Raw genomic sequence first — 24890 nt, 5'->3', positions numbered from 1 at the left:
TCAAATTATATATTATACAACAACAAAAAAATAAAGTGACATCTAGAGTGAAATATCTTTACCTAACCTAAAAAATATCAATAAAATATTGTGACAAGTATATTTTATGAATGTAAAAGTAACTTAAATTCTTGAAATAATATTATATAATTCATTGTTTGTTTCAAACATAAATACACCATGAATTCTACTGATATTATTGATGAAGACGAAGATGTTGTCATAAAAGTATTTTAAATTTTTCTACATTTGATAAATAATCAATAATATATCATTGTTTAATATTTTATTATATTTTACTTTTTATTTTTTAGGGTTCGTCATTATACGAACATTTATGCAAATTAGGTTATACCGACTTTGAAAGTGTAACAATAGAAAAACAAATACCTAAAAATGAAAAGAAGTATCTTAAGCTATTTGTGAGTACTTTTTCAAATGAACCAATGAAAATCATACGATATGCATTTTATAAATAATTTTTGTATTTTCAGGATTGTATATTTAACGTAAAAAATATTTTTAAAAAATTATATTCTATATACTTGGGAGTAATTCAGGTATAAATATTATATTCAACATGCTTAAGTAATACTGTAAAATATTTATAATGAAGAATTTTATTTATGTTAGGATGATAGTATATCCTACAAACAGGTGGAAACTATTTTAAATGCGAAAATTCTTTTAAATGATCATGGTTGTGCAATACATAGTTTTCTTGATAAATATGAATGTAAACCATGGAGGTAAACTTTTAAATTTATCAAATGATACTGAAATTAACTATAATTATCTCAACTATAAAAAGCAAAAATTGGTGCAAGAGTTAAATCAAATAAAACGTACCCATATTATCTTTTTTGCAGGACTATAACATCAAAATTTATTTTATTTGGCACTATTTTATCATCCTCAGCCTATATGTCTTATAATACCCAATATAAAAGTTCAGCTAGTTTATTTGCATTAGCTGTATTATATTGCATTAGTTATATAGAATTTTTTAGAATAAGGGCACACAGGGATCTAAAATCTATTGTGTCTTTACAGAATGATTTCTTTGATCTTTGTAAGAAGGGACTGAAAATTTTGAAATATGGGTATAAAATAAAATTGCACCAAGGGAAAAGTTCCCAACAATTTTCGTAAGCTTTTAAATTTTACAATTTATTAGACTATTATGTAATGTTGTATTATTTCTAATATATCTAATTCAACAGTGATCTCACAGCAGGTAGACTGAAATATTTGCAACCCATAATGGAAAATTTAGTAAAATATTTGGGAGTTATTGCTTGCATCTATTATCATGCTTCTTTAACTCTTATAAAACTGCTACCAGTAGATATTTGTAATGAAGATTTATTAACAAGATTTGATAGTAAATCATTTGAAATACATGGTGAAATAAATTATCAAAAATTGAAGGTTGAAATGAAATATCTTTTAGTACTTATTTTATAATTAATATTTGTATATTTTTATACATTATGTTATTTTTTTAATAGACTCTATATCATACTTATATCCTCACTCAGTCTGAGATGTTATACTTATTAACTATAGCATACGATAATTATACTTGGCAACAATCATACAAGAAAATTCCTGAATTACAATTGGCCTATATCATACGTTTCTTAATCATGTACTTAAGCACATATAAAAACAAGTTATCAGAACACATTGATGCTTATTATAGTTTTAAACTAGAACCCATATCATATAAATACAGGTAAGAATGTTTTTTTAAAATGTCTTTATAAATGTTAAAAATTACAGATTGTTTATGTGTTTCTATTATTTTAGAGGTCCAGATTCATCTAAATGGCAAGATTTGTATATGCACCTCTATTTAGCTTCAAATAAATTACAGTTGGCTTACAGCCACATATTATCAATACTCCAAGATATTGATAACAATGTAATTGAAGATGTAACAAACGAAGGTTGTATGGAGAACACAATGCAGAAGTTAACTGCAGCTCAAAAAAGTATTGACACTGCAAAAGATTTTATTGAGTTTAGTAGTCTATTTCTTGTAAAATCGCAAAATAGTGGTTCTACAATTAACTGTTTGGAAACGAATATTCCAATGTTAAATGCAAATTCGAATATCCATATTGTAACTGATTCAGAACCGGAAATTATGGATGAGGTATTCGAAGAATATATTAGGGAAGAATATTTGAAACCTTTGAGTGAAGAAGCCGACGAAATATCACTGTACAGTTCTAAACGAGATAAAACGTTGTTTAAAAATTTTATGGTTGAATTAAAGGACGCTTTAGCCGATAAGAAAAAATCTATGTCTGAAAGAGAATCAAAAGCACTTGAGCGAATGTATAAAGCTATAACAAAAACAAGTACTTCAGATGATCAGCTTCAGCAAATTCCCACAGCTCCACCCATGCCATCCTTTAATACTTCTTCTTTAATAAAGAGTAATAACAAAATTTCTAATTATGGAACAAGACTGCAATTACATGTATTGCCTGAAAAATCTAATGTTGCTCAATCGATTATTAAAAGTGAAGAAGATTTAAAGGGAAAGAATATGGATGACACGTTAATAGAAGAAATGTCACTAAGTAATATTATACATTTACCAAGAAAATCGGAGTTCTCATCTCTTTTACCACCACCATTTTTAAAAGCAAAAGAAGAAACTTTTATAGGAAGCGGTGAAAATTCTGAGAATGATGAAGAAATTACAGTGGAGAATAAATAAGAATTCCCAATACAAAGTATTTTCGTAACAATAAATGCAATATATATTTATTGTTACGAAAATACTTTGTATTGGGAGTCAAGTAGTTTCATTCATATGATAAAATATTAATATATTTTGTGAGAATACATACTATAATGTGTTTATTTACAAATTCGAAATAAATTACATATTTTATGTATGATTCTCACTAAAATAAAACTGTATTTGTATAAGTTATGTCCTGTATAATACTAATGATAATGACAATAATGATTAATATTAACATACATTATTACAATACTACTATCAACATAGAATTTTAATTTTTTTAATTTATTTCTGTCATACAATTGTATAAAATGTTTCAACAAATCGATAAAAAACACGAATAAATTATCGCATAAATATACTTGGCAATGATAAAATTTTACAGTAAATTATTAACTCGTTTTATAAGTTATTATAAGGTATACTTAAAACTAATAGTAAATATAATTCAATAAAAGAAATACTGATGAAATATTGATGAAAGTACTTAGGCAAAATATACACAAAATTTTATAGAGGTTTATTTAGAATATGAAAGATCATAGATATTTTATTTCTTCATATGAAGGCATTTCTTTTAGTTTTTTATTTGCATATAATAAAAGATGAATTACGATATCTCAGTTTCCTAGATTTCCAAAAAAGATTGAGATTGCGAATATTATTTACTTCTATCAATTAAACTACTTTTATTTATATTATTACATAACATCTTTCGTTTATAAAGTTAATTACGAATTACTTCTCATGTCATTTGGAATTTGGCAGTGACAAATTGACAGAAAACAAAAGTAACTGTTTTACAGTACAGGTATCGCGACACAGAGATCGAAGTACTCCGTAATAAAATATTTAAAAGAAAAGAAAACACATTTGTAATCATATCAATGTATTACAAATCCTTCAACCAGGAAAGGTTGTCGCCTAGTATATTGAGATGTCTAATGACATGTCTTATCTATAGTCAATAATACTAGACTGAATCTAAGACTAGATGAAGCATTTGTTATTAAAGATCGTAAAGAAACTGTACATATTTGTTCATAAACTGTGACACGAAAATGTCTTACAGTCGTAAAATAATAATTAAACATAATAGTAACAATATTATAAAAGTATTTGATTAAAAATGTTTAATATCTATTTTGTCAGTTTGATGTTTTTAACAGTTTATGAATGTTTATGAATGAAATTTATGTAACAAAGAAAACACGTATGCGAGCTAAACTATCAATTTTATAAAATATCAAATACTTCTAATTCCTCTTGCTTTGTTACATAGATAAGGAAGTATACAATTACATATTTGTAATATCAAAGTAGAGATACATTCATCTTAGAAATATTTTTACTCAGATTAATTCATAAAATTCAACTAAAATTCTCTATATGCATTTATTGTTCCTTCATAGGAGGAACAAAATCAATTGAACGAATTCTGCTGTACAATACATCATGCTATTATAACTAATTAATTAATTATTTGAAAGCGCTATAATGCCAACCATGGGTGATGACGAATAGCTTCGCGACTTCGATCTCCGTAATCATATGTTATTTCCACCCCAATAGGTATATTTTCTTTCGCCGTAAGTACCAGGTGTGGCGTCGACTCTACTTCTACGACTCGAGCGATTAAATTACCATTTCTTGAATGATTTACTAATCTACCTAACTTATCAGTCTCTGCTGTTGCATCGACGCTAAAAATATGGTGCTGTTGTAAGTGGTCAATGATTTACAATAATTTTATGAACAATAATGAAGAAAATACCTACCAATACTGATGATTACGATGTTGAAAATAATACATATAACACCCAGTGTTCTGGTCTTGTGCGTATATTTTTTCACGTTTCTTTGCTGTTACTTGATCGATTAATTCACCAATATATTCGATTACAAATTCTCCTTTCGTAAACTCTCGTGTTGTTACTACACCACGACCTTTACCAGCAAAGTGTCTTACCTAAAGAAAAATATTTTATGTGGAATTTACGATAAAATAACAACTTTCTTTCATCAACTTGTCTTACTTCTAAGCCTTCCTCTATTTGATAAAGTACTTTATTTTCCATATCACGTTGCTTTTCTTCTAATACAGCTTTCTTTGATTTTCTTACACTGCGGCGTACTGGAAAGTAATCAGTAAGCTTATGATTTGTACTTTTAGTATTTGAAGAATCTATTGACCGATTTGTGGCAGACTGATTGCTGGTTAATTTTCTACGGCTATGATTAGCAGACTTTTTTAAAGGTTGTTGCTCCAAATTAAGTGTGGGAGTTACTGCAGGTTTCTTATGCATATTTTCATTTGTATTTCTTTCGTCTAAATCTTCCAATTGATGGTTTGGCATGTTAATCCTATGTGGTGTTGACGGACCATGAATAGGTACTGCTACAGGTGTTTCTGAAAATTTGTTTATTTATTGAATCATTATCATTTAAATATATGTACATTATAACCTATCAATTAGCAACTAATGAAATATTACCATCCGTTCTGAATTGACCAACATCAGTGAGAATATCATTTTGTACACCATTGGTTTCTTTACTTCCATAAAACCTTTCTTCAATAGGCAGGATAGAAGCTTTATTTTTAGAGACATCTGTAATCTATGTTTTAAAATAAATGACACTATTGTATATTTTATCATTTTGAATAAAAAATATATATTTGTATATAAGTTATAAAATATACTTAGATTAAAGAATATGAATACAATGAACCAATTGGTCAAATCATAAATAGAAGCTAACAACAACAAAATAACAAAATAACAAAAATAACAAAATAACATGTAAAATACTCTAAAAATGCTCAGTCTTACACAGTTATAACTTTTGAATTAGTAGATTTCTAAACTTAAAATTGGTATCATTGAACTCTAACAAGTACTTTTAGTAAATATAAATTTCAACCAAAAAAATTGGACATCCAGAGGAAAAATTCACATGTTTAATATGTATTTGAAACAAATTACGTACTTGTGTATAGAAAAAGGAACTTATGCACACAGGCACTTTATGTGCTGCAGATACTGAATGGATCTCATCAGAATTAACATTTTTAACATTACTATCATGCAGTTTAGCCTCCTTCTTCATTGGTGAAGTTGTATCATATTGAGGGGATAAAACAGCAGCTCTTGTACGAATTGTATTTCTTGTTTGCACACGTTTTCGTCTTCCTGCAATTAAATTAACCATTTATACTCTACATTTTATAAATCTTCCAAGATATAAAATATTAAATATGATATTAAATATGAATATGATATAAATGAAATATTAAATATGAAATAATATACAAAATTATATACCATAGCTAATTGTAATATTAATTTTATTTAACATTTTATTTTTGTTAATTATTGAGTTTTTAAACTATGTACATTATACGTACATATATTATGTCACTGATCAAGTTTCATGTCTTATCATTGTAATTACAGAACCTACACAACATTGTATACATATGTAACAGTATATATATATATATGTATATCTGTGAATATCGTATTGTCATAGATGTATATTAATATCTACAACACTTTGTGGAAAATATTATTGCAACAATAATTGCTTGTTACAATGAGCGTGACGAATGAGTAATAAAATATAAAAAATATGTACGGAAATATAAAATTTAATATTTTCGGATATATCATTTACTGGTGACTAGAAATATATTTTGGGAGCGTAAGTGTATAAATAAAAATTCGGGACAATTTATTTGGTAAAAATTGTGCAGAAATTAAGTGATGTTCTGGAAAACTAGCGTCTTCGAGGTAACATTCAAAATGGAGAGGAAGAGAGGAAGTGAAAACCATCAAAACATAACCTGATTATCGGAATAAAATGTTTAGTGAAAATGTAGATGAATTTTTTCGAATTATATTCCTACCTTTCACCATGTTACCCCTTGATTTTCCTATGTAACGAATGAATACTGACTCTACTTTTCCCATACAAAATTCTAGCTACGCGAGACGGCCGTTTCGATTCACTTCTACACTAATGTGCTTAACATAAATGATTCCTTGATTAATTCGAATTTTCACACTCGTGTATTTTTTTACGAAATGTGTTCGTTTTATTTTTACAAACACGAGGCGACATTTAAGACCAAATAATAAGTAATTTATATCGCCACCATTGTTCACAATTTCATTAATCTATTAGAAGCATTTTGTCGAGGAGGCAAGGCAGTAATTGTAATTACAAACATCGAAATAACATACCGGATATGCCGCCATGTTGCTTACTATGCTACACGATATACTATTATTAAATTAGATACTATCTGTATCTTTGAGTACTATAGATACACACATATATTTCTTTTATTGCTCTCTAAATACATTTTATAGATTAGGTTTTTCATTTTTTCTCATATCTTTATCCCTTTGTGTCCATACAATTTAATTTTGTACGATACAATCAGTCAGGAATTGATACTTCAATAATCAAAGTTAAATTTTTACAACGTTCGCTTTCTATAGAGTTATATATTTCATAAACTATATATATGTGATTTTACAATATTAATCTATATATTTTTTTACAATTAAACCTACAATGGCTCACAAAATTGTTTGAACACCTACTATTGCAGATTTTTATGGATATATTATATTATATGCATTACATGTAACCTTTTAAAATTTCGTTAACACTATAATGAGACACGATTATCTCGATTATAATAGTAAAATTTGAAATCGCTCCAAAAACGTGTATAGAACTCACAAAACATTTATTGCAGATATATATATATAGTGAAAAATTAGTATACAGAATGAATAGTAATTTTAAACATACAATTGCTGCTAAAGATGGTCTCATTACATATTCTGCTCATTAATATAGCGAACAATTGACTGTTTAAATACTTTGATGATTTTTGGGAAGCTTAATTTTTCATTATAATGCCAATGAAATTTTAAAATGTTTTGTATAATATACATATAAAAAATTTCTACGATTATTTAAATATTTTCATGAGTCACTATACATGCTTCATAAATTATAAATTCACTATATTATATTTTCTTATACTAAACCTGTTTTAAGTTATAAAATTCAACTGTTAGTCATACTGGGATTTCTTTGTAAATAAATACATCTAAACTGTGTATAATGTTATAAAATTCGGATCTTCTTACTAAATAAAAGGTATGCATATGTATGTGTAAAAATAATTGAAAAGTGTAATAAGACAGTCATTGTTTGATTTATATAATACAGAAATGTTCAAAGATATATACATCTTCTTCTAAGAATAAAGAATATATCATTACATGATTAATACGAAGACGCATTGAAAAAATACATATGTTTAACTCTAACTAAAAAAAATAAGATAAAGCAGCAAGATACAACAATTAAAAATGTCTCATATATATGTATGTATATTCATAACTTAAACGTATAAATTTAATTATTTATTTTCTACATTCGCGATATAAAATTGACGAAATCAAATCATTTTCCTATATCGTTTAGTTCCAGGAGTTGGCCACCAGATAGCGGTGTCAGCGGCGCGAAGCTCGGATCGATCGTATTAGAACGATGTTATTTTTTAGATAGATTTAGGTAAGCAATCGTAGAATACTAGATGAACACATATTATTTTAGCGAAACATCGACTCGAAAGCCTTTGATTTTCCGAAGAAATTCTAAATCTATCGAAATCTGAGTTATTTGATATTTCTGTAAAGAGATAGCTGTCATATTCTTTTCTTTTTACCGCGGATACTTTAAATCAACTAACGATCAGCGCGGCGCCTCTGCAACGTTGCCAAGCGTCCGCCCAGCTCATTTAAGTGTAACCACGCGCTTACGAACACATGATACGCGATATGCATGGTTTGTTTACTGTTCATTGTAATTTCAAAGTACACGTGCTCAAATAAGCAATTGTTAAAAAAATTATCGTGCTCGTTTTAACACGCATGAACGACTTGTCTTCTCGTGTCTTTCGTATTTTTAGTCAAAGTGACCTGCGATTCATACTACAAATCAGAGAGGAGCCAGTAAATCAACGAACTATTTAAATGGTATTATAAATAAATATACTGATCCAAAGTTTTTTTGTCAGATTGAAGAAACAAGACACTTACAAATTATCCCAATATAAAAGAACCATTTATTTTTAATCATTTAGAACTATCAGAATTGCATGTTAACGCCTAAATATTTTGTTAATATTATTTACACCGATCCTTGCTTGTCTCACTGTTCGCTTTAAATTTGCATGCATTGTCATGAAAAATGTAGTTACGGAATAGTCGATAGATGTCAGAATTTTCCGCTCTTTTTATTCATGTTTTAAACACCTTATATGGATTTATCTTTTGCTTTTTCGATCTAATTGTGAGCTGATGTTTCAATTAGAATTATTAGATAATATCATTGATCAAGAGCAATAAGAATCGATGTTACGTTAAGTTAAGTTTATTGTTTTCTCCCTGGTTAAATCTTTACATTGATTTCATCGAAGAAAGGCGTTATTCAGAAGCCATCTTGCTTCGGTTTCCGCGCTAATTTCAAATTTTAACTTGTTAAATTGCACGTTTTCATTACATACCCTATCGGTCATACTTTTCTTTTTTTCTGTAATCCCTTAGTGTTACTAATTGTATTAATATAAAAGTACAAAACTACAGACTTAACATTATCTTACTCTACTTCATAAATGATATATATTGGCCAAATATTCATACACTTGTCGACATCTTTTACGAATATATTATGTTATAACTACATTAGTACTGTAATAACACCCAACTATCTAGATTATATTAGTAACATTTGAAACGATTCTGAATATGTATATTGAAATTGTAAGATATCTAGTACAAATGTATATTTTGTAGAGATCTTAAAAATATTCAAATGGATAATCATCCATAATATTATTCATAATATTAATAAGTCTCAGTATTCAGTATTTATCTTTAACTTTTGTTATGTGCTTAAAGTGATTATTCATACTCCATACTAATTTGTTTACTAAATAAAAGTTTAAAATAAGTATATTGCAATTTCTAAATATATTTTCAGATTGGATCCAAATTTTGCCAATGTAATCAGTGTATAATCAATTGCAGTTGTGTTTCATTATAGTGCTAATGAAATTTCAAGATGTTTCATATAACATGCACAATACATATATCAAAGTTTTCTATGGTAAGTGTATGAATACTTTTGCAAACCATCTGTATACTTACTTTATCTGTCCTAACTATTTTTGTTATTACTATCTTTCCTATTTTCTAACACTGTTCTCATAAGCTTGTGCTTAACAAACCCTTTAAAAAATGTTTACTATTTCAAATCTTATAAAATATCAAATATTTTTATTTTTAATTTTATTTTCTTTCATAAGAATCAACATAAAGTATTTATTACATTGATGGCTTACTGCATAAATATTGTATGTCGACTTTTAACATTTTTGAGAAATACAGTCTTAAAAATTCAATGATGTTTTATAATTAAATAAATACTTTTTGCATTGTATTTATTTTTACCAGTACTATTATAGAATTAGTTGCAAATTGTACATTGATTCTTTTTAAGAACATAAAATGACAAAGTCAAATCATGGTTTTTGAAAATATCTATATATACACTAAATACAATCAACAAAAATGTTATTTTTCTATAAAGTAGATATAAATGTAACTTTTATGTAGCGTACGGAAACAGTCAAGGAATATTGAAATATATAAAAAAAATATGTGTATAGTAAGCCACAGATATCGTGTTTTGAAAGAGCGGTGATTTTTTGATTAACGCGCTCCTAAAAATGTTCTCTTAAATTGTTATAATTTGGCAACGCCGCGTGGTTATATTCCGCAAGCAGTAGCCATAGCCAGCGCGTGTGTTTTTGTATTTGCATCGCGGTGCACCGTGGGCCGGGCGAAAGCCAAGATGGCGGCAGCCGTGTTTGGCGAACGCGTTTCAACTGTATGATCGGTGTAGACCGCATAAATGGCACGATCTAAGCGCACAGTAAGTTCTAACACTGTGATTTCCTAGTTCGCACAATTCACCGGCCAACTGAACGTCGCTGAGTGATGTCCATTTAACGAGACACGAAATTCGAAATATTCTTTACGAGGAAAAAAGTGTCTCGTGTACCCTGTCACAAGTCAGCATCTTCGATTGCACACGGCGAAGATAATTATTCACAAGGTGTTCGGTCAAGATATCCCAGTTATCTTGACTCTTCGGTAACCGCCAAGATTATAAAAGGATTTTTTGACATGGTGAGCTTTTGTTTATGATTCGTTTCACTGGTACTGAGAAGGCGCGCTTCTTTCGTCCAATACTAATACGTATTTCTTTGTGCATCCCATCTATTGGTACGACTAACCTATTAGTCGCGGTTACCGTGTATCGCGTATATACACAGTCCCTCTTATTGTAATTTTAAATGACTCACCGACACTAGCCTCCCTCTCCCTATTCCGTATCCCTCCCGCTTTTTCCTCGAGTTAAACAAGTTCACGATCGCTTTCCTTGTTCTTTTCCTTTTGTTATTTTTTTCAATTAAATACGAATTGTAGTATTGTACGAGCCATTCAAAAAATACATTGATTAACTTAAAAATTAAAAGCTAAGAGAAAGCGATAATATAATGAGTATTGGTTTTTTAAATATACATACTTTGGAATTTATTGTTATTTATGTCATTATTTTGTGATGAATGAATTTACGGATGTAGATAATGATATTGATAAAGAAATTGAAAAATTTACAAAAAGGGAAGCTCATACACGATAGCAGTTTTTATGTTTCTACATAATTTATCCTTATATTTATGGATAAAAAGTTAGTTATTACATAATGTTATGAAACTATAAAATGTGAGTTGCAGATTAAAAATGCACTGAAATTTATGCTTGATCCATTGTTTTCTTATAAATTTAAAAATATCAATAATGACTGTAATAATTTAAACATTAACTTTATTATTAGATTAATGATAAATTAATATATAATAATATGTGTTGTTAAAACATTGGACAAATCTTTTGTCAGTCAACTAAAAGGGATAAGGACGCAATGAATGAAGATAGCAGCAGTGACGAGGATGAAGATCCCGATAACATGGGTGTACCTGGTAAATATTTCATTTTTAAATATAAAAAAAGCACTTAATGTATAATAATTCTCATTAGGTGGTGGAAAAGATCTTGCCACTGCTACTGGGATTGCGAATATTAAAGATGAAAAACCTGCAGATGTCCCATCTAATGCTATGGCTAAAGGACAAGGAGGTTTAAATAGTAAGAAGAGTTTTAATAAATAGAGTTTAATAATAGAGTTATGATAGAAAAATATACAATGGATTCAAAAAGAATTTTATTTATATTTTTTAAAATTATATTTCTTTAACAGTGTTAAATCAGAAATTTGGTAATAAAATTCCTGGTGGATTGGTGACTAAGACAGCAGCACCAGGTTATGAAATGGTACGTGTAGGAGGATCACAGGGTACACCGCCTGGTTTTGTTAATACAAATCAGTTAGGTCAATTAGGTCAGTTAGCTGCTGCTGGTGGTCCATATTTTCCACCAGGACTAGCAACTCTTGCAGGTTTCAACCCTGCAGCTTTCTTTCCACCAAGTGAGTACAACATATTTTTTATTTATTTCTAATATTCTGTAACATAATCAAAATAATTCATTCCTGTCTATATTATAAAAATTAAATGTATGTACAAGTCATTTATGCACATACATTATTGCTTTTGTATTAAGAGTATATTTGTATAATAAATTTATGTCCATGTTGTTGCATTTTATTATAACATTGTAACTTAAGCGTAATTAACTATTGTATTATCTGTAATTATCTTAAAAAGTGTTATAAATTATAATACTGGGTGAGTAATTGAGTAGTTTTACATATGTTATCATTCCCTAGGCATGGATATGAGCTTAATGAGTGGTTTTATGGGTTTGCCTGGAATGAACATGGGTGTTAATCCCCTTGTTCAATTGTTAAACCAAAATGGTTTACATCCAAATTGGCCAGGTGGGCTGTCAGGTATTCTTCACATTTTTAATATTCTAAAATCACTTTAATAATTATAATATTGTTGAAACACATAATTATGTCCATAATAGTACTAATTGAAATCATTTAACATAATAAGATTCTAATCTCACAATACAGTAATTTAAAACGTTGTTGTAGGCAAAGCTGTGTCTCAGTTATGGATGAATGCTGGAGATCCTGCAAAAATGAATATGCAACCTACCATACCAGAAGAAGAGGAGGTGGATGATGAAGATATGGGTGTTGCAGAAACATATGCCGACTATATGCCTACTAAACGTATGTTATTTAACTTCACTTTGAAAATACATTACATTGATATTTATTTATTAGATGACATACCTTTTAATTAATACAATCCATAGTTAAACTCGGACGAAAGCATCCAGATCCTGTTGTGGAAACTGCATCGTTATCTAGCGTCGAGCCAACGGACGTCTGGTACAAGCTTTCGATACCGGAAGAAACGATGCGAACTGGAGCTTTATCTGCGCTGCAACTTGAATCAATAACGTATGCATCTCAGCAACATGAACATCTCTTACCAGATGGTACACGCGCTGGTTTTCTTATCGGCGATGGTGCAGGAGTTGGCAAAGGACGAACTATAGCCGGAATTATATTCGAAAATTACTTGAAAGGAAGGAAGCGTGCTATTTGGGTGTCTGTCTCGAACGATCTCAAATATGATGCAGAGCGCGATTTAAATGATATTGGCGCATCAAAAATTGAGGTACTTATTCTTTCAATTGGAGATATCAATCATTTATTATTTCAACTTTGTAGATATAAAAGTCGATATAAAATTTGAATGGAAATATAAATTGTATTCTTAGGTTCATGCATTAAATAAATTCAAGTATGCAAAGATCTCGTCAGCGGTAAATGGTAACGTAAAGAAAGGAGTAATATTCAGTACATATTCAGCTTTAATCGGAGAATCTTCGCAAAGCGGTGGAAAATACAAAAGTCGTTTGAAACAGCTTTTACAGTGGTGTGGTGAAGATTTCGATGGGTTGATTATATTTGATGAATGTCATCGGGCGAAGAATTTATGTCCTACAGGAAGTTCAAAACCTACTAAAACTGGTATGTATATTAGACACGTTATTTGTATTATAAACTTATACATGTAACATGCTTGCTATTATGTTTCATATAATGCAATTGTATTTTGTGGTACAATAATGTCGTATATTTATTATTATGTTCCATATAATTTATTGCAACTTTCAATACATTCCAGGTTTGACAGTCTTAGAGTTGCAAAACAAGCTTCCTAAAGCTAGAGTAGTGTATGCCAGTGCCACAGGCGCTTCCGAGCCCCGTAATATGGCCTACATGGTTCGATTAGGTATGTGGGGCGAAGGAACACCATTCCCCGAATTTAATGATTTTATCACCGCCGTGGAAAAGCGCGGAGTCGGTGCAATGGAGATTGTAGCGATGGACATGAAGTTGCGAGGCATGTACATCGCCCGACAACTCAGTTTCCATGGAGTAGCCTTTAAAATAGAGGAAGTACCGTTATCCAAAGAGTTTACCGAGGTCTATGATCATTCAGTTCAACTTGTGAGTATTAAAACAGAAGATCTAATTAATTAATGGTTAATAATTTATTAATTAATAAATTTTGTATAGTGGGTTGAAGCTATGCAGAGGTTTCAAGAAGCAGCAGAATTGTTGGATGCCGAGAATCGTATGAAGAAAACTATGTGGGGACAGTTCTGGTCGTCACATCAGCGTTTCTTCAAATATCTATGTATCGCTGCTAAAGTGAAACATGCTGTGGCAGTTGCACGTGAAGCCGTGAAGTGTGGAAAATGTGTAGTTATCGGTCTACAATCTACCGGTGAGGCACGCACGTTAGAACAATTGGAACGCGACGATGGTGAATTAAGCGATTTCGTTTCCACTGCAAAGTAAATACATCATTCAGTTTTATTAATATGTAAATACAAAAAGACTGTTTATTTCTACATGAATGTGTTTATTTTAGAGGAGTACTTCAAACGTTAGTCGAGAAACATTTTCCAGCATCAGACCGTAATCACATACACCGAGTTCTTGGTATTGAACCATCGAAAATGCAGAGATTAGACGATCTCGATGATATTGATGGAGCTAGCGGTTCTGCGGGTGGAAGTAAAAGAAAACCAATACGACAAGCAGCTCAACGAGCCTCGAAGAGAGTTCGTACATTCCCATCTGATGACGATTTTACTGATGACGAGAGGAATGGTGGGCATAGCTCTGGTTCGGAATATAAACAGAGTGGCAGCGAGAGCGAAGACGATCATAGGACTGACGAAGAAAGTAATATCACTTCTGATTCTTCTTTCAATTACAGCGAATCAGACTCTGGTAGGTTTCACATATTATTTGACTGATATCGTTATATCATAAGCAACTGATTTAAATAAATTTAATATTATTTAATTGTGAAATATAAATAAAGCATACATTTTAATTTTAAAAATGAATAATAATTTATACAATATAGATTAAAATTGAAAGCTTAATTTTACTTTATTCAAACTGTTGTCTGTTACTTATGACCTAAAGGTACTAATTAAGGGTTAAAATCGTTTAATCAAAATGTTCTGCTAATTTCTTATTTATATTACAGATTCAGGCGATGGAAGGCGAAGGAAGAAAGGCGCTAAGAAACAAAAAAAACCAGTGAAGAAACGAACTGGTATGTATTTCATATTCTCAGAAATATTACCGTAAGTAAGAACAAATGTAGTGGTAATACATTGATAAATTATACAGGACCCATAGCTGCTGGAGCGACGCGCAATCGTGCACCATCGAGAGACGCCGTGGAACGTGCTTACACAATGAAGAAGGAATTACTATCACAGGTCGAAGACTTAGGCGAACGACTACCACCAAATACTTTGGATCAACTAATTGACGAGTTTGGTGGGCCGGAAAATGTGGCCGAAATGACTGGTAGGAAAGGGCGAGTTGTTCAGACAGAAGATGGTACCATTCAGTATGAATCCAGATCTGAAGTGGATGTTCCATTGGAAACGCTTAATCTAACTGAAAAACAAAGGTACATAATAAATTTATCTTTAACATACACGTAAAAAAAGTCTACTTTCAACAGATTAAATTTGATTGAATGGTTCAATGTCGTAATAGGTTTATGGATGGCGAGAAAACAGTGGCCATTATCTCAGAGGCAGCCAGCAGTGGTATATCATTACAAAGTGATAGGCGAGCAAGGAATCAGATGCGACGAGTACATATTACTCTCGAATTACCATGGAGCGCAGACAGAGCGATACAGCAATTCGGACGAACGCATCGTTCTAATCAAGTGAATGCTCCGGAATACATATTCCTTATCTCGGATTTGGCCGGTGAACGGCGATTTGCATCCATCGTAGCGAAGCGTCTGGAAAGTCTTGGAGCTCTTACGCACGGTGACCGAAGAGCTACAGAAACCAGAGATCTCTCGCAATTCAATATTGATAACAAATACGGACGTGCAGCGCTTGAAGCGACAATGAGAACTATTATGAAGTTTGTATACTTCTTATAATTTAACCTTCTACTACCGAGGTGGAGTCTCAGATTGAAGTCTTCCATTTTGTTTATAACTAAGTATTTATATTTCGTCTACCTTTCGACAATACTACGATATATGCATTACGTAAATAAATTTACATAGTTTGTTTATCTTATTAAATGATAACTGATATATGTGCGATGGAGTCTGTCAAAGGGGGAATAATTGAGAGAAATCCGCAAACTGCGTAATTACCTTAAAATTCTTTTACGATATAGGATATCTACAAATATAAAGTGAAAAATCTATAAGGACTGATATTGCACCTTTGCATCGTTACAAAATCAATCAGCCAATAAATAGGATTGCGAGATATTGTCTGTAATAATTTCTGATGATGAAATCGGCTGGCAGACCATCTCTGGTCTGGATGATGGCGGATCTATTGTGTTATGTATATTAGGAAAATGTATACTAGAGATAAATCAATAAGGACTGCCAATAATGTTCTGGATTTATATATAAATTACATATAAAGTTCAGGAGTATTATAGACTCCACCTCGAGCTTTATATACTAAATATGGTACTCCGGTAGTAGAGGTTTAATAATATATCTTATATATTCCTATACACTTTTTGCAATGTCTAATATGGTTTACTAAATTAAATTAATTCTCTTATAAATGAAATTACTAGATACGAGCCACCGCTTGTACCACCACCACAAGATTATCACGGAGATTTTTTCAAAGATGTGGCTGATGCATTAGTGGGTGTTGGTTTAATTTGCAATAGTGAGAGCACACCTGGTGTACTCACGTTGGACAAAGATTATAACAACATGTCAAAATTCTTAAATCGTATTCTCGGTATGCCGGTTGACCTGCAGAATCGGCTATTTAAATATTTCACGGACACTCTAAACGCAATTGTCACGCAAGCAAAAAAAACCGGTCGTTTCGACATGGGTATTCTCGATCTTGGTACATCTGGAGAAAATGTAAAAAGGGTTAAGTTATACCGTTTCTTACGGAAACACGCTACTGGGAAGGCACCAACCGAGCTTCACGTTGTTCACGTTGAACGCGGAATGAATTGGGCAGAGGCAATGGACAAATGTTCCGAATTGACAGGATCCAAAGAGGGCTTCTATTTAAGCCACCAGATCCGTAATGGAAAGCAAACCGCCATTCTTGCTGTTATAGTAGATACCGGAAAGAAAAAATCTGAGAGTAAAAAAGATCAGCTGTATATGGTTTATAGGTAGAGTGTCTCTTTCGTAATAAATATAAGATAATGATTAATAATTTAAAATTGATCATATTGTTTTTGTTTTTGTTTAAAGACCCAATACAGGATTGCAATTAAGACAAGAAACTCTGGGTGAATTAGAGAAAAAATATAAGAAGGTATCATCAGATGAAGCAGAACCACATTGGTCACAACAATATGAAGCGTCTGTAGATACATGTTCACATGCTTACTGGCGCGGCAATTGTAAAAACGCGACTCTTGGTATGGATTGCGAGGTTGGACTCCGAAGACGTTCCTATAACGTATTATCAGGTTCGGTGTTGAGCGTTTGGAGTCGAGTTGAAAGCATTCTTGCAACACGTTCTGCTCATAACTCTAAGATGCAAGTAGTACGCTTACGAACTGGTAAGTTTTATGAAAAATTTAAATATAATTCTATAAAACTATTGCACATGTTATAGGAACTGTTAAAAGTTTTGTTTATTTTTTTCTTGTAGATGAAGGCTTGAAAATAGTCGGTACTCTTATTCCAAAGTCCTGTATGGAAATATTGCGTCAAGAATTATCATCAGATGCTGAGAATACCGAAGAACTTACATTTTGAACAATTCGTTAATCCGCTTTTATAGGTAAGTAACTGATATAACAATCAAAGCGAGATTTATTTGTTGGAAAGGAATAGCAAGTTCGTAATTTTGATGTGTTATCAAGAACAGGACCAAAAGAAGCGATTAATGTGAATATAACGTGGACAAATCCCTCTTCCTAAGTCTTGCGACAAAATTCAGTAAAGAAGAGGGTGCACCTGCGAATGCACGACAAAGATGTGAATTAATTAAGTCATTTAATAAGGATATATCAGGTAGATACGAAAGCCTGATTTGGTAATGACAAGTGAAACAAACATGTGGAACGAACATTTACAACCTGCGAATTGTATGAGATCCAAACTTATCTTTTCGTTAGGCTTTGACGTCGCTATGTTAAACGTTTTAATGAAGTATGTTTTGCTCGCCCGTTGTATCTCCTCGATTATACATGAAACATTACTAAGTAGCTAGAATATTTTCTTTCTTTTTTTTGTAATTTTAGTCATAAATTGCGCTCGCGTTTAATTGGGCGTTAGTGGGAATGAATTTTTTTTTTATTTTTCATTTATCTTCTTTTTACATCGCTGAGTAAAAAAGAATATTAAATCCATAATTTTGTAACGCGATTATAGTTACATACGAAGTACATTCGCCATTTATTTTATATGTCAAAGAAAAATATAATTGTTTTGTAAAAGGCATCGCTGCATATAGAACAACTTTAGTTTTGTTCTTTTCTCTCTCTCTCTCTTTCGATCGCATTACGCTGTAGAAGAATTTTAATCAATACAATAGTTTTATGTTGCATCTACCACAAAGAATTATATCGAATGTGGGGAGAAGCTAGAATCTTATGTGGAAACGTAAAATTAAACCATAGCGATGCATACGACTTAAGGAACCGTATTTTACGCTAATCATATCTTGAAGAACAAATTTAAACATTCAGTGAGAATCGATTATGTAAAATCTTAGTGATAGGTAAAGATTTACTTACTTGCATATATACTGTGACTGATTAATGGAACGGAAGTAAGTAAAACCCGGAAGAAAAGATATAAAATATTATTAGTACTATATCAGAAAAGAAGTGCAACAAGCAATCGATTCTCGTTGGAATATACACAGATGTATACGCAACTGTTCCAGTTCTTTTCTTTAATCGTTAAATTGATCGGATAGTTAATTAATGACCATTGCTACTGCTACCATTAATATTATTACACTACTGCTACTATTATTAGTACTAGTATCCCACTGCTACTATTACTATAGGGAATAGAGGGACGAGGTAATAAATGAGAATTTTTCAATCTCGTAAATTTTATGTTAAAAATAACATTTATTATTTATGAAGTAAGTGCCAAGGTAGTGTAATCCTTGTTCGTTTTTATAAAAATTCGTCTTTCGTACTATATGTAGCAAAATATAGTTTTTTATTTTTTATTATATTAGACACAGTGATATAGCAATATCAGCTACAATAATAGATGCATAATTTAAAAAGTTGCGTTTGGGAAACAATGTATAACCTCGTCTCCCAATAATTCTCCATTTATAAGTAGTCAACATTAAAACAAAAGTTAGATTCAAACGATACGTACGGCAGTATATTTATATTCAAAAATCATAAAGTAGTCATGCGATTCGCATGTATATTGAGTAGATGTCTGTTGTTTATTTGTACGCCTGGACGAGTTTTGATAGCTAAGTAAGATGGATCTCACAATCTATCATCTACGACAGAAAACAGTAATAAAACAAGAAAAATGGAAGATCCAATTAAAAAAAGAATGGTAAATAGGGTATCTTGAAAAAATCGATAGAATTAATTTTAAGTAGAATCTCCATTAGAAAAATAAAAAAAGCAAAAAAAAAAAGAAAAACTACAAGGATATGTGAATTAGCGTTTACGTGTTTAGACGCTATGAAGCGAGAAATTGTCTTGTGAATATTTTCTTGTCTTCGTAACTATTCTTACTACAAAGAATCGTTTTAATGTAATCCATGAGAAAAAAATGACATTACTACGTTTCTACGGATACACTACATATTGCATTTATAAACAGGAATAAAAAAATGGAAAGAAGAAAAGAAAGAATATAAAAAATACACATTTATATAACGTAGATAAGAAAATACTCTTATTACGTTGTATCATTTTCCATGATATTAGTAGGATACAAGATATCTAATAAATTATTTATTAATGTACATTAAAGAGATAATTCGTTCGTTGTGTTTATTTTTCTCAACATTTATGTAATTACTTTTACGTAAGGAATATTCATTTCATACAAAGCTGCAACATTCGTATTGATATATTATATATATTCGTTCTTTTATGAACGTGGAGATTCTTAATTAAAACTATCGGAGACGAAACTATCAGCTAACAAGCAAAAAAAGAAAAATTGAAAGTGATTTGTGATTATAATAAAACATTTTCAAAGTGTAAATATATATATTAAAGGATATAAAGCAGTTTTAGGTCATACGTGTACCTTATATTCGATATTTTTACAATTCTTGCTTGAGTTCCTATTACAAACAAGGTGTAATTTATAAATGTGGTATCTAGTATACGTGGAAACCAGGCACTGCACTTGCCGAAAGTAACGTGATTCCTTTCGTAACGTGCTGTGTTTTGTGAACTCGAATGAGAGATTCTAATGATGCTATACATATATACATATATATATGTACGTGCGTGTGTATATATACATGTATAAATGTTTTCTGTGTAAGTAAAATTAATACTTAGTAAAAAATGAAGAAAAAATGTAATGTTAACGAAAATCGATCTTTCGAATGATAATGCCGAAACTACACACTTATTAATTACAATATTTGCATTAATGTTATTTTCCTCCATTGTTGTATAATTTCTTAAGTAGTAATCATCGTGCATCTTTGTCTCTATTGCTTTGAAACGTATATGTTGTACCGCGAGAAAGCATCCGAGAATACATTGATTCATAGGCGTATAAAATACAATGGATTTCCATAAGAAAGAAATATGTAAATTGTTTCCTCTTGCAAGCACAGACTCAGTACTTGCATCGAATTATACCAATAGTAAATAAAAGGTCTTATATAAATATCAGTCTACTGCACTGCGAATAGTAAATCATGGTTTTGTTTTTTTTAACATATAAAAAACAGTAGCAAAATTTTGAAGGTTTAGTTTTTTATACATGCATGGTATTTTACAGTCTTTATTCAAAGGCGTAAAGCAAAGATGTGTCCAAAATAACACTTGTATAGTCGTGTATATAGGAAATTGAAACAAAAAATACAAATGATTCTGTAAATACATAAAATCTTCATCATTTGTTTTAATGTTTATTAAATTAACACATTGATCGTGGACTTAATCTTTTTACATAGTATCACCCACGACTTATGTTACGTATAAAAAAACTGTACATTTTAACATTTTCTTCTTTCTTTTCTTTTACTTTCTTAACTCGCAAGAACGAAAGAACATTCATTCGACCATTCAGAGTTCACTTACGCATGTTCATATCACGCACAATCACGCATTTTTCAATTTCAGTTCTCTATCCATTTATATATCGTAAATACATCACCAAATACCTCATCTACATATATGCATTTCCATTGATGTATCACTAACGGGTGGAAGTACTTTGGTATTGGATATTATTTAGTGAAAAGCATAGAGCAGCATGAGAAACGTGCAAAATCCGATAATAAGGCCGACTATAAGTGAATCGCGTCTTTTACGTAAATTTATCCTTTGCACTAGACTATTTACTGCTGGAAATCGATTTGAAATGTCATTTAGCCTGGTCTGTATACGTTTGAACGTTTGCCTTTGAGTCATCAGATGATCTCGCGTTTCCATTGCTATACTTATTTGATCATTAAGCAAATGATCCGAACTGAAAAAAAATTATCTGATTTTATATAGGCAAAAAAATGTAACAAACAGGGCACTTTATACTATGTATAACTCAGCATAAATCAAAATAAAACGAACAGTATAGCAAACAATACTTACTTGTGAATGTGTTGATTTTCTTTCATATACATTTCCCGACGATTCAGTCCAGTTACACTTTTATAGTTACTGTTCCATAGAAGATTTATAAACTCTTAATCAAATATTTAAAAAGAAATATAATTTAAAGTAATAAAGTAATAGGCATACGTACTCGATTTCTTTACGGACACTACCTAGTAAATCTTCTCTATCTCTTCTTGCATCAAAATTATTTCTAATTTTGTTGAATTCCAATTTATAATCTTTCAATATGTCTTTGTGACGTTGCATTGTATGCAACATTGCAGCACCGTTTGGCTGTAATTTGCTCATTCTTTCATTTATAGAAAACAACTATAACAAACAAAAACTATTTAATTTAAATTTTTGAAATGTAATATTGATATTTTAAACGTACCTTAGCCAACAATGCTTCTATTTCAGAGGCCATATTATCAAAGACATGTTCTTCATCTAAAAGAGGTTCTTCATCTGCATTGACAATCTTAGATCCACTATTGACACCAAGCTTACTGAATGCTACCAGTTTTGCATCAATCTCATTTTCCAGGTGTCTTGCTTGCCTTCTAAGATCTAAAATTAAATATGAAGTTAATAATAATACAGATTTTAGTAAATTATACATTAATATTAATAAAAATATATAAGTAATTAATAGGTAAAGCATTATATTTAAATATAAATTATATATATATATATATGACGTAGTTAATTTAAAAAACAAACTTTTTTGGTAAAAGTATTAGTAGAAATTAATTTATATATCCTCCGTTAAAAAAGATGACTAACTAGTTTTCACGGTAAGGTTAGGAATAATAACAACAAAATTTGTACGCGAATTATCATAGAATTATTTATTATAAAGTAATTTTATTTCATGAACCTACCATGTAAAATCAATTATTATCTTATAATCATACGTATAAATAATAAGATCTTTTAAATTGAACTTTTTATGTTTCAAGTGAGCTTTGATGTAACAAAAGTAAAATATTTGTAATATAATCTCTGGAAGCAAAAATGTTTCACTTCTATTAAATTTGAGTAAGATTGCATAAAATAATATCATATTTCTTTGTTAGATGCAACGAAGAAAATGAAATTAATAGCAGAATGACATATGTCAAAACAAGCCGTTATATTACTTGTTGCAAGGCTTTTCGGAATACAAGAAGCCATGACAATGACAAGACCGTAAAAAAATAAAGAACGAGAGCAATATTTTCATCAGATGAACTCTACCTTCCCAATCGACAGCATCTAATGCGTTAGCCATTTGTTGTTCGCAAATTACGAACACGGTACTTTCTTTACTATGATATATGAATCCCTGCTGCTACACACGACATAACATAATCCCACGGAACAGATGATGGCAGTAGATACTTATACATAGCGCTCTAAATTCCAACTATGTATATATATATATATGGCGGAAAATTCGAATCACTTCTAATATGATTCGATACTTAAAACTTTTATAAGTCTTGATAAATATTAAATTTTGAGTTTTGATGAATCTTTCAGATTTTTAATTTTCGATAAGTCTTGAAAATATTGTATCTTCAATATCATATATATTTATTATTGTACTTAGTACCAGTATCTTCAGTATTTTATCTATACAATCTTTTATATTATATTCCAATTTATATATTTATATAATAAATTTTATATAAATTTTATATAAAATATTGCATATGCATCAAGCTTTCGAAAGATTCTAAGACTTCCAAAACTTCTCAACCTCTTTCGAGGCCTTTCAAAACTTACCGAAACTTTAGAAACTTGGAATTTTTAAAAACATTCAAGAATTTTAAGTATTAGATCATGTTTGAGGCAACTCAGATTTTTATAACACCGAAAAGCTTCGAATTTGAGACTAATCTCCATATGTATTTATATATAGATATGTTTAGTCACATTTACGTAAAAAATGAAATATGTTGGATGAATGATAACAAGTATATAAACCTTAATATATCTATAATAAATAATACAGTTGAGATTTTCATGAAAATTATTCGTACACGATATAACATAGTTTTATATCAACATTACACTTGTGCAATTGCAGTTAGGTAAAAGTAGTAGTGAGTAAACCGGTTTTCGGCGGGATCTCGATAGTTACGATGCTACTACCTATGCCATACTATCCTGATATTATTGTCTAGGAGCAAGAGCTAGGAGTGAGATATAATAATTCGAAATCCTTCGATATTATACAATTCGATTTGAATTTACAAATAAATAGTGATTTCATACTGGAATGTTATACAGTGAACAATCGCGTACAAGATTTATATACAAATTATACATAAATATAAAAAATATAAAATATAAAATTTAATAGAAAAGAACGATAGAAAATTTCATTCGCTATAATCCCCTTTTCTATTAGAGAAATTCGAAATGAATTTTAACGTTGAGAGTAAGTATGTACTATGTGCATGTATGTACATATACTATATACATTCAATCTATTCTCCCGTTAATGAACAAAATCTGTTTTACCGTGTTCATGAGATAAAGATAGGAAGTCAGTTCCTATTCTCGCCATTTGTTACGTGGCGGTGCTCGCGTCCTGAAAATATAACTTTAATTACTACAGCTTGTGGTCATATGCTCATGCTGGTGTGGGCATAAC

The 24890-nt window shown here is 30.3% G+C and overlaps 4 protein-coding genes across 6 annotated transcripts; 2 read left to right on the top strand and 2 right to left on the bottom strand.

Annotated features, from left to right (window-relative positions):
* The first annotated feature begins 31 nt into the window (after window positions 1–31).
* On the top strand, window positions 32–3208 carry LOC100644726. The gene is made up of 8 exons (XM_012311007.3): window positions 32–228; window positions 315–422; window positions 495–560; window positions 634–749; window positions 870–1148; window positions 1224–1431; window positions 1512–1738; window positions 1813–3208. The coding sequence occupies exons 1-8, from the start codon at window positions 181–183 to the stop codon at window positions 2732–2734; spliced, it is 1974 nt and encodes a 657-aa protein (XP_012166397.2). The 5' UTR covers window positions 32–180; the 3' UTR covers window positions 2735–3208.
* A 55-nt stretch (window positions 3209–3263) lies between these two features.
* LOC100649334 (histone-lysine N-methyltransferase PR-Set7) lies at window positions 3264–7005 on the bottom strand. The gene is made up of 6 exons (XM_003397044.3): window positions 6675–7005; window positions 5756–5958; window positions 5260–5383; window positions 4801–5174; window positions 4543–4733; window positions 3264–4467 (listed from the first exon to the last, which is right to left on the bottom strand). Exons 1-6 carry the CDS (start codon window positions 6736–6738, stop codon window positions 4257–4259), a joined length of 1167 nt encoding a protein of 388 aa, XP_003397092.1. The 5' UTR covers window positions 6739–7005; the 3' UTR covers window positions 3264–4256.
* Window positions 7006–10422: 3417 nt separating this feature from the next.
* LOC100649094 (protein strawberry notch) lies at window positions 10423–21314 on the top strand. 2 transcript variants are annotated; one of them, XM_012311004.3, is made up of 18 exons: window positions 10423–11046; window positions 11822–11903; window positions 11962–12069; window positions 12182–12409; window positions 12710–12820; window positions 12983–13123; window positions 13210–13577; window positions 13681–13933; window positions 14091–14416; window positions 14486–14766; window positions 14844–15208; window positions 15474–15542; window positions 15620–15908; window positions 15998–16381; window positions 17066–17632; window positions 17715–18028; window positions 18121–18252; window positions 18335–21314. In XM_012311004.3, exons 1-17 carry the CDS (start codon window positions 11044–11046, stop codon window positions 18225–18227), a joined length of 3996 nt encoding a protein of 1331 aa, XP_012166394.1. In that variant the 5' UTR covers window positions 10423–11043; the 3' UTR covers window positions 18228–18252; window positions 18335–21314. The 2 variants fall into 2 exon arrangements, with proteins under 2 accessions (XP_012166394.1, XP_012166392.1); XM_012311002.3 differs by having other exon boundaries at window positions 12710–12832.
* A 204-nt stretch (window positions 21315–21518) lies between these two features.
* On the bottom strand, window positions 21519–23642 carry LOC100649214 (Golgi SNAP receptor complex member 1). 2 transcript variants are annotated; one of them, XM_020864190.2, is made up of 5 exons: window positions 23486–23642; window positions 22641–22816; window positions 22395–22576; window positions 22241–22309; window positions 21519–22121 (listed from the first exon to the last, which is right to left on the bottom strand). In XM_020864190.2, exons 1-5 carry the CDS (start codon window positions 23517–23519, stop codon window positions 21884–21886), a joined length of 699 nt encoding a protein of 232 aa, XP_020719849.1. In that variant the 5' UTR covers window positions 23520–23642; the 3' UTR covers window positions 21519–21883. The 2 variants fall into 2 exon arrangements, with proteins under 2 accessions (XP_020719849.1, XP_012166395.1); XM_012311005.3 differs by having other exon boundaries at window positions 22241–22297.
* Between the last annotated feature and the right edge of the window lie 1248 nt (window positions 23643–24890).

The sequence above is a fragment of the Bombus terrestris genome, chromosome 8 (genome assembly GCF_910591885.1).
Source record: "Bombus terrestris chromosome 8, iyBomTerr1.2, whole genome shotgun sequence".
Lineage (NCBI taxonomy): Eukaryota > Metazoa > Arthropoda > Insecta > Hymenoptera > Apidae > Bombus > Bombus terrestris.
The sequence above is the reverse complement of the archived record's forward strand: the minus strand, read 5'-3'. Positions and strand labels throughout refer to the sequence as shown.

Bases quoted from the DNA above. Each gene is read 5' to 3' on its own strand.
- LOC100644726 (XM_012311007.3), top strand. From the start codon at position 181: ATGAATTCTACTGATATTATTGATGAAGACGAAGATGTTGTCATAAAA. The intron at 423-494 runs GTGAGTACTTTT...TTGTATTTTCAG, and splicing joins AGAAGTATCTTAAGCTATTT to GATTGTATATTTAACGTAAA. The intron at 1,432-1,511 runs GTTGAAATGAAA...TTTTTTTAATAG, and splicing joins TAAATTATCAAAAATTGAAG to ACTCTATATCATACTTATAT.
- LOC100649214 (XM_020864190.2), bottom strand. From the start codon at position 23,519: ATGGCTAACGCATTAGATGCTGTCGATTGGGAAG. The intron at 22,817-23,485 runs GTAGAGTTCATC...ATTTAATTTTAG, and splicing joins AGATGCTGTCGATTGGGAAG to ATCTTAGAAGGCAAGCAAGA. The intron at 22,122-22,240 runs GTAAGTATTGTT...ATTTTTTTTCAG, and splicing joins GAAAATCAACACATTCACAA to TTCGGATCATTTGCTTAATG.
- LOC100649094 (XM_012311002.3), top strand. The intron at 13,124-13,209 runs GTATGTTATTTA...TACAATCCATAG, and splicing joins CGACTATATGCCTACTAAAC to TTAAACTCGGACGAAAGCAT. The intron at 16,382-17,065 runs GTTTGTATACTT...TGAAATTACTAG, and splicing joins ACAATGAGAACTATTATGAA to ATACGAGCCACCGCTTGTAC.
- LOC100649334 (XM_003397044.3), bottom strand. From the start codon at position 6,738: ATGGGAAAAGTAGAGTCAGTATTCATTCGTTACATAGGAAAATCAAGG. The intron at 5,384-5,755 runs GTACGTAATTTG...TTTAAAACATAG, and splicing joins GTTCCTTTTTCTATACACAA to ATTACAGATGTCTCTAAAAA. The intron at 4,734-4,800 runs GTAAGACAAGTT...ATTTTTCTTTAG, and splicing joins AAATAGAGGAAGGCTTAGAA to GTAAGACACTTTGCTGGTAA.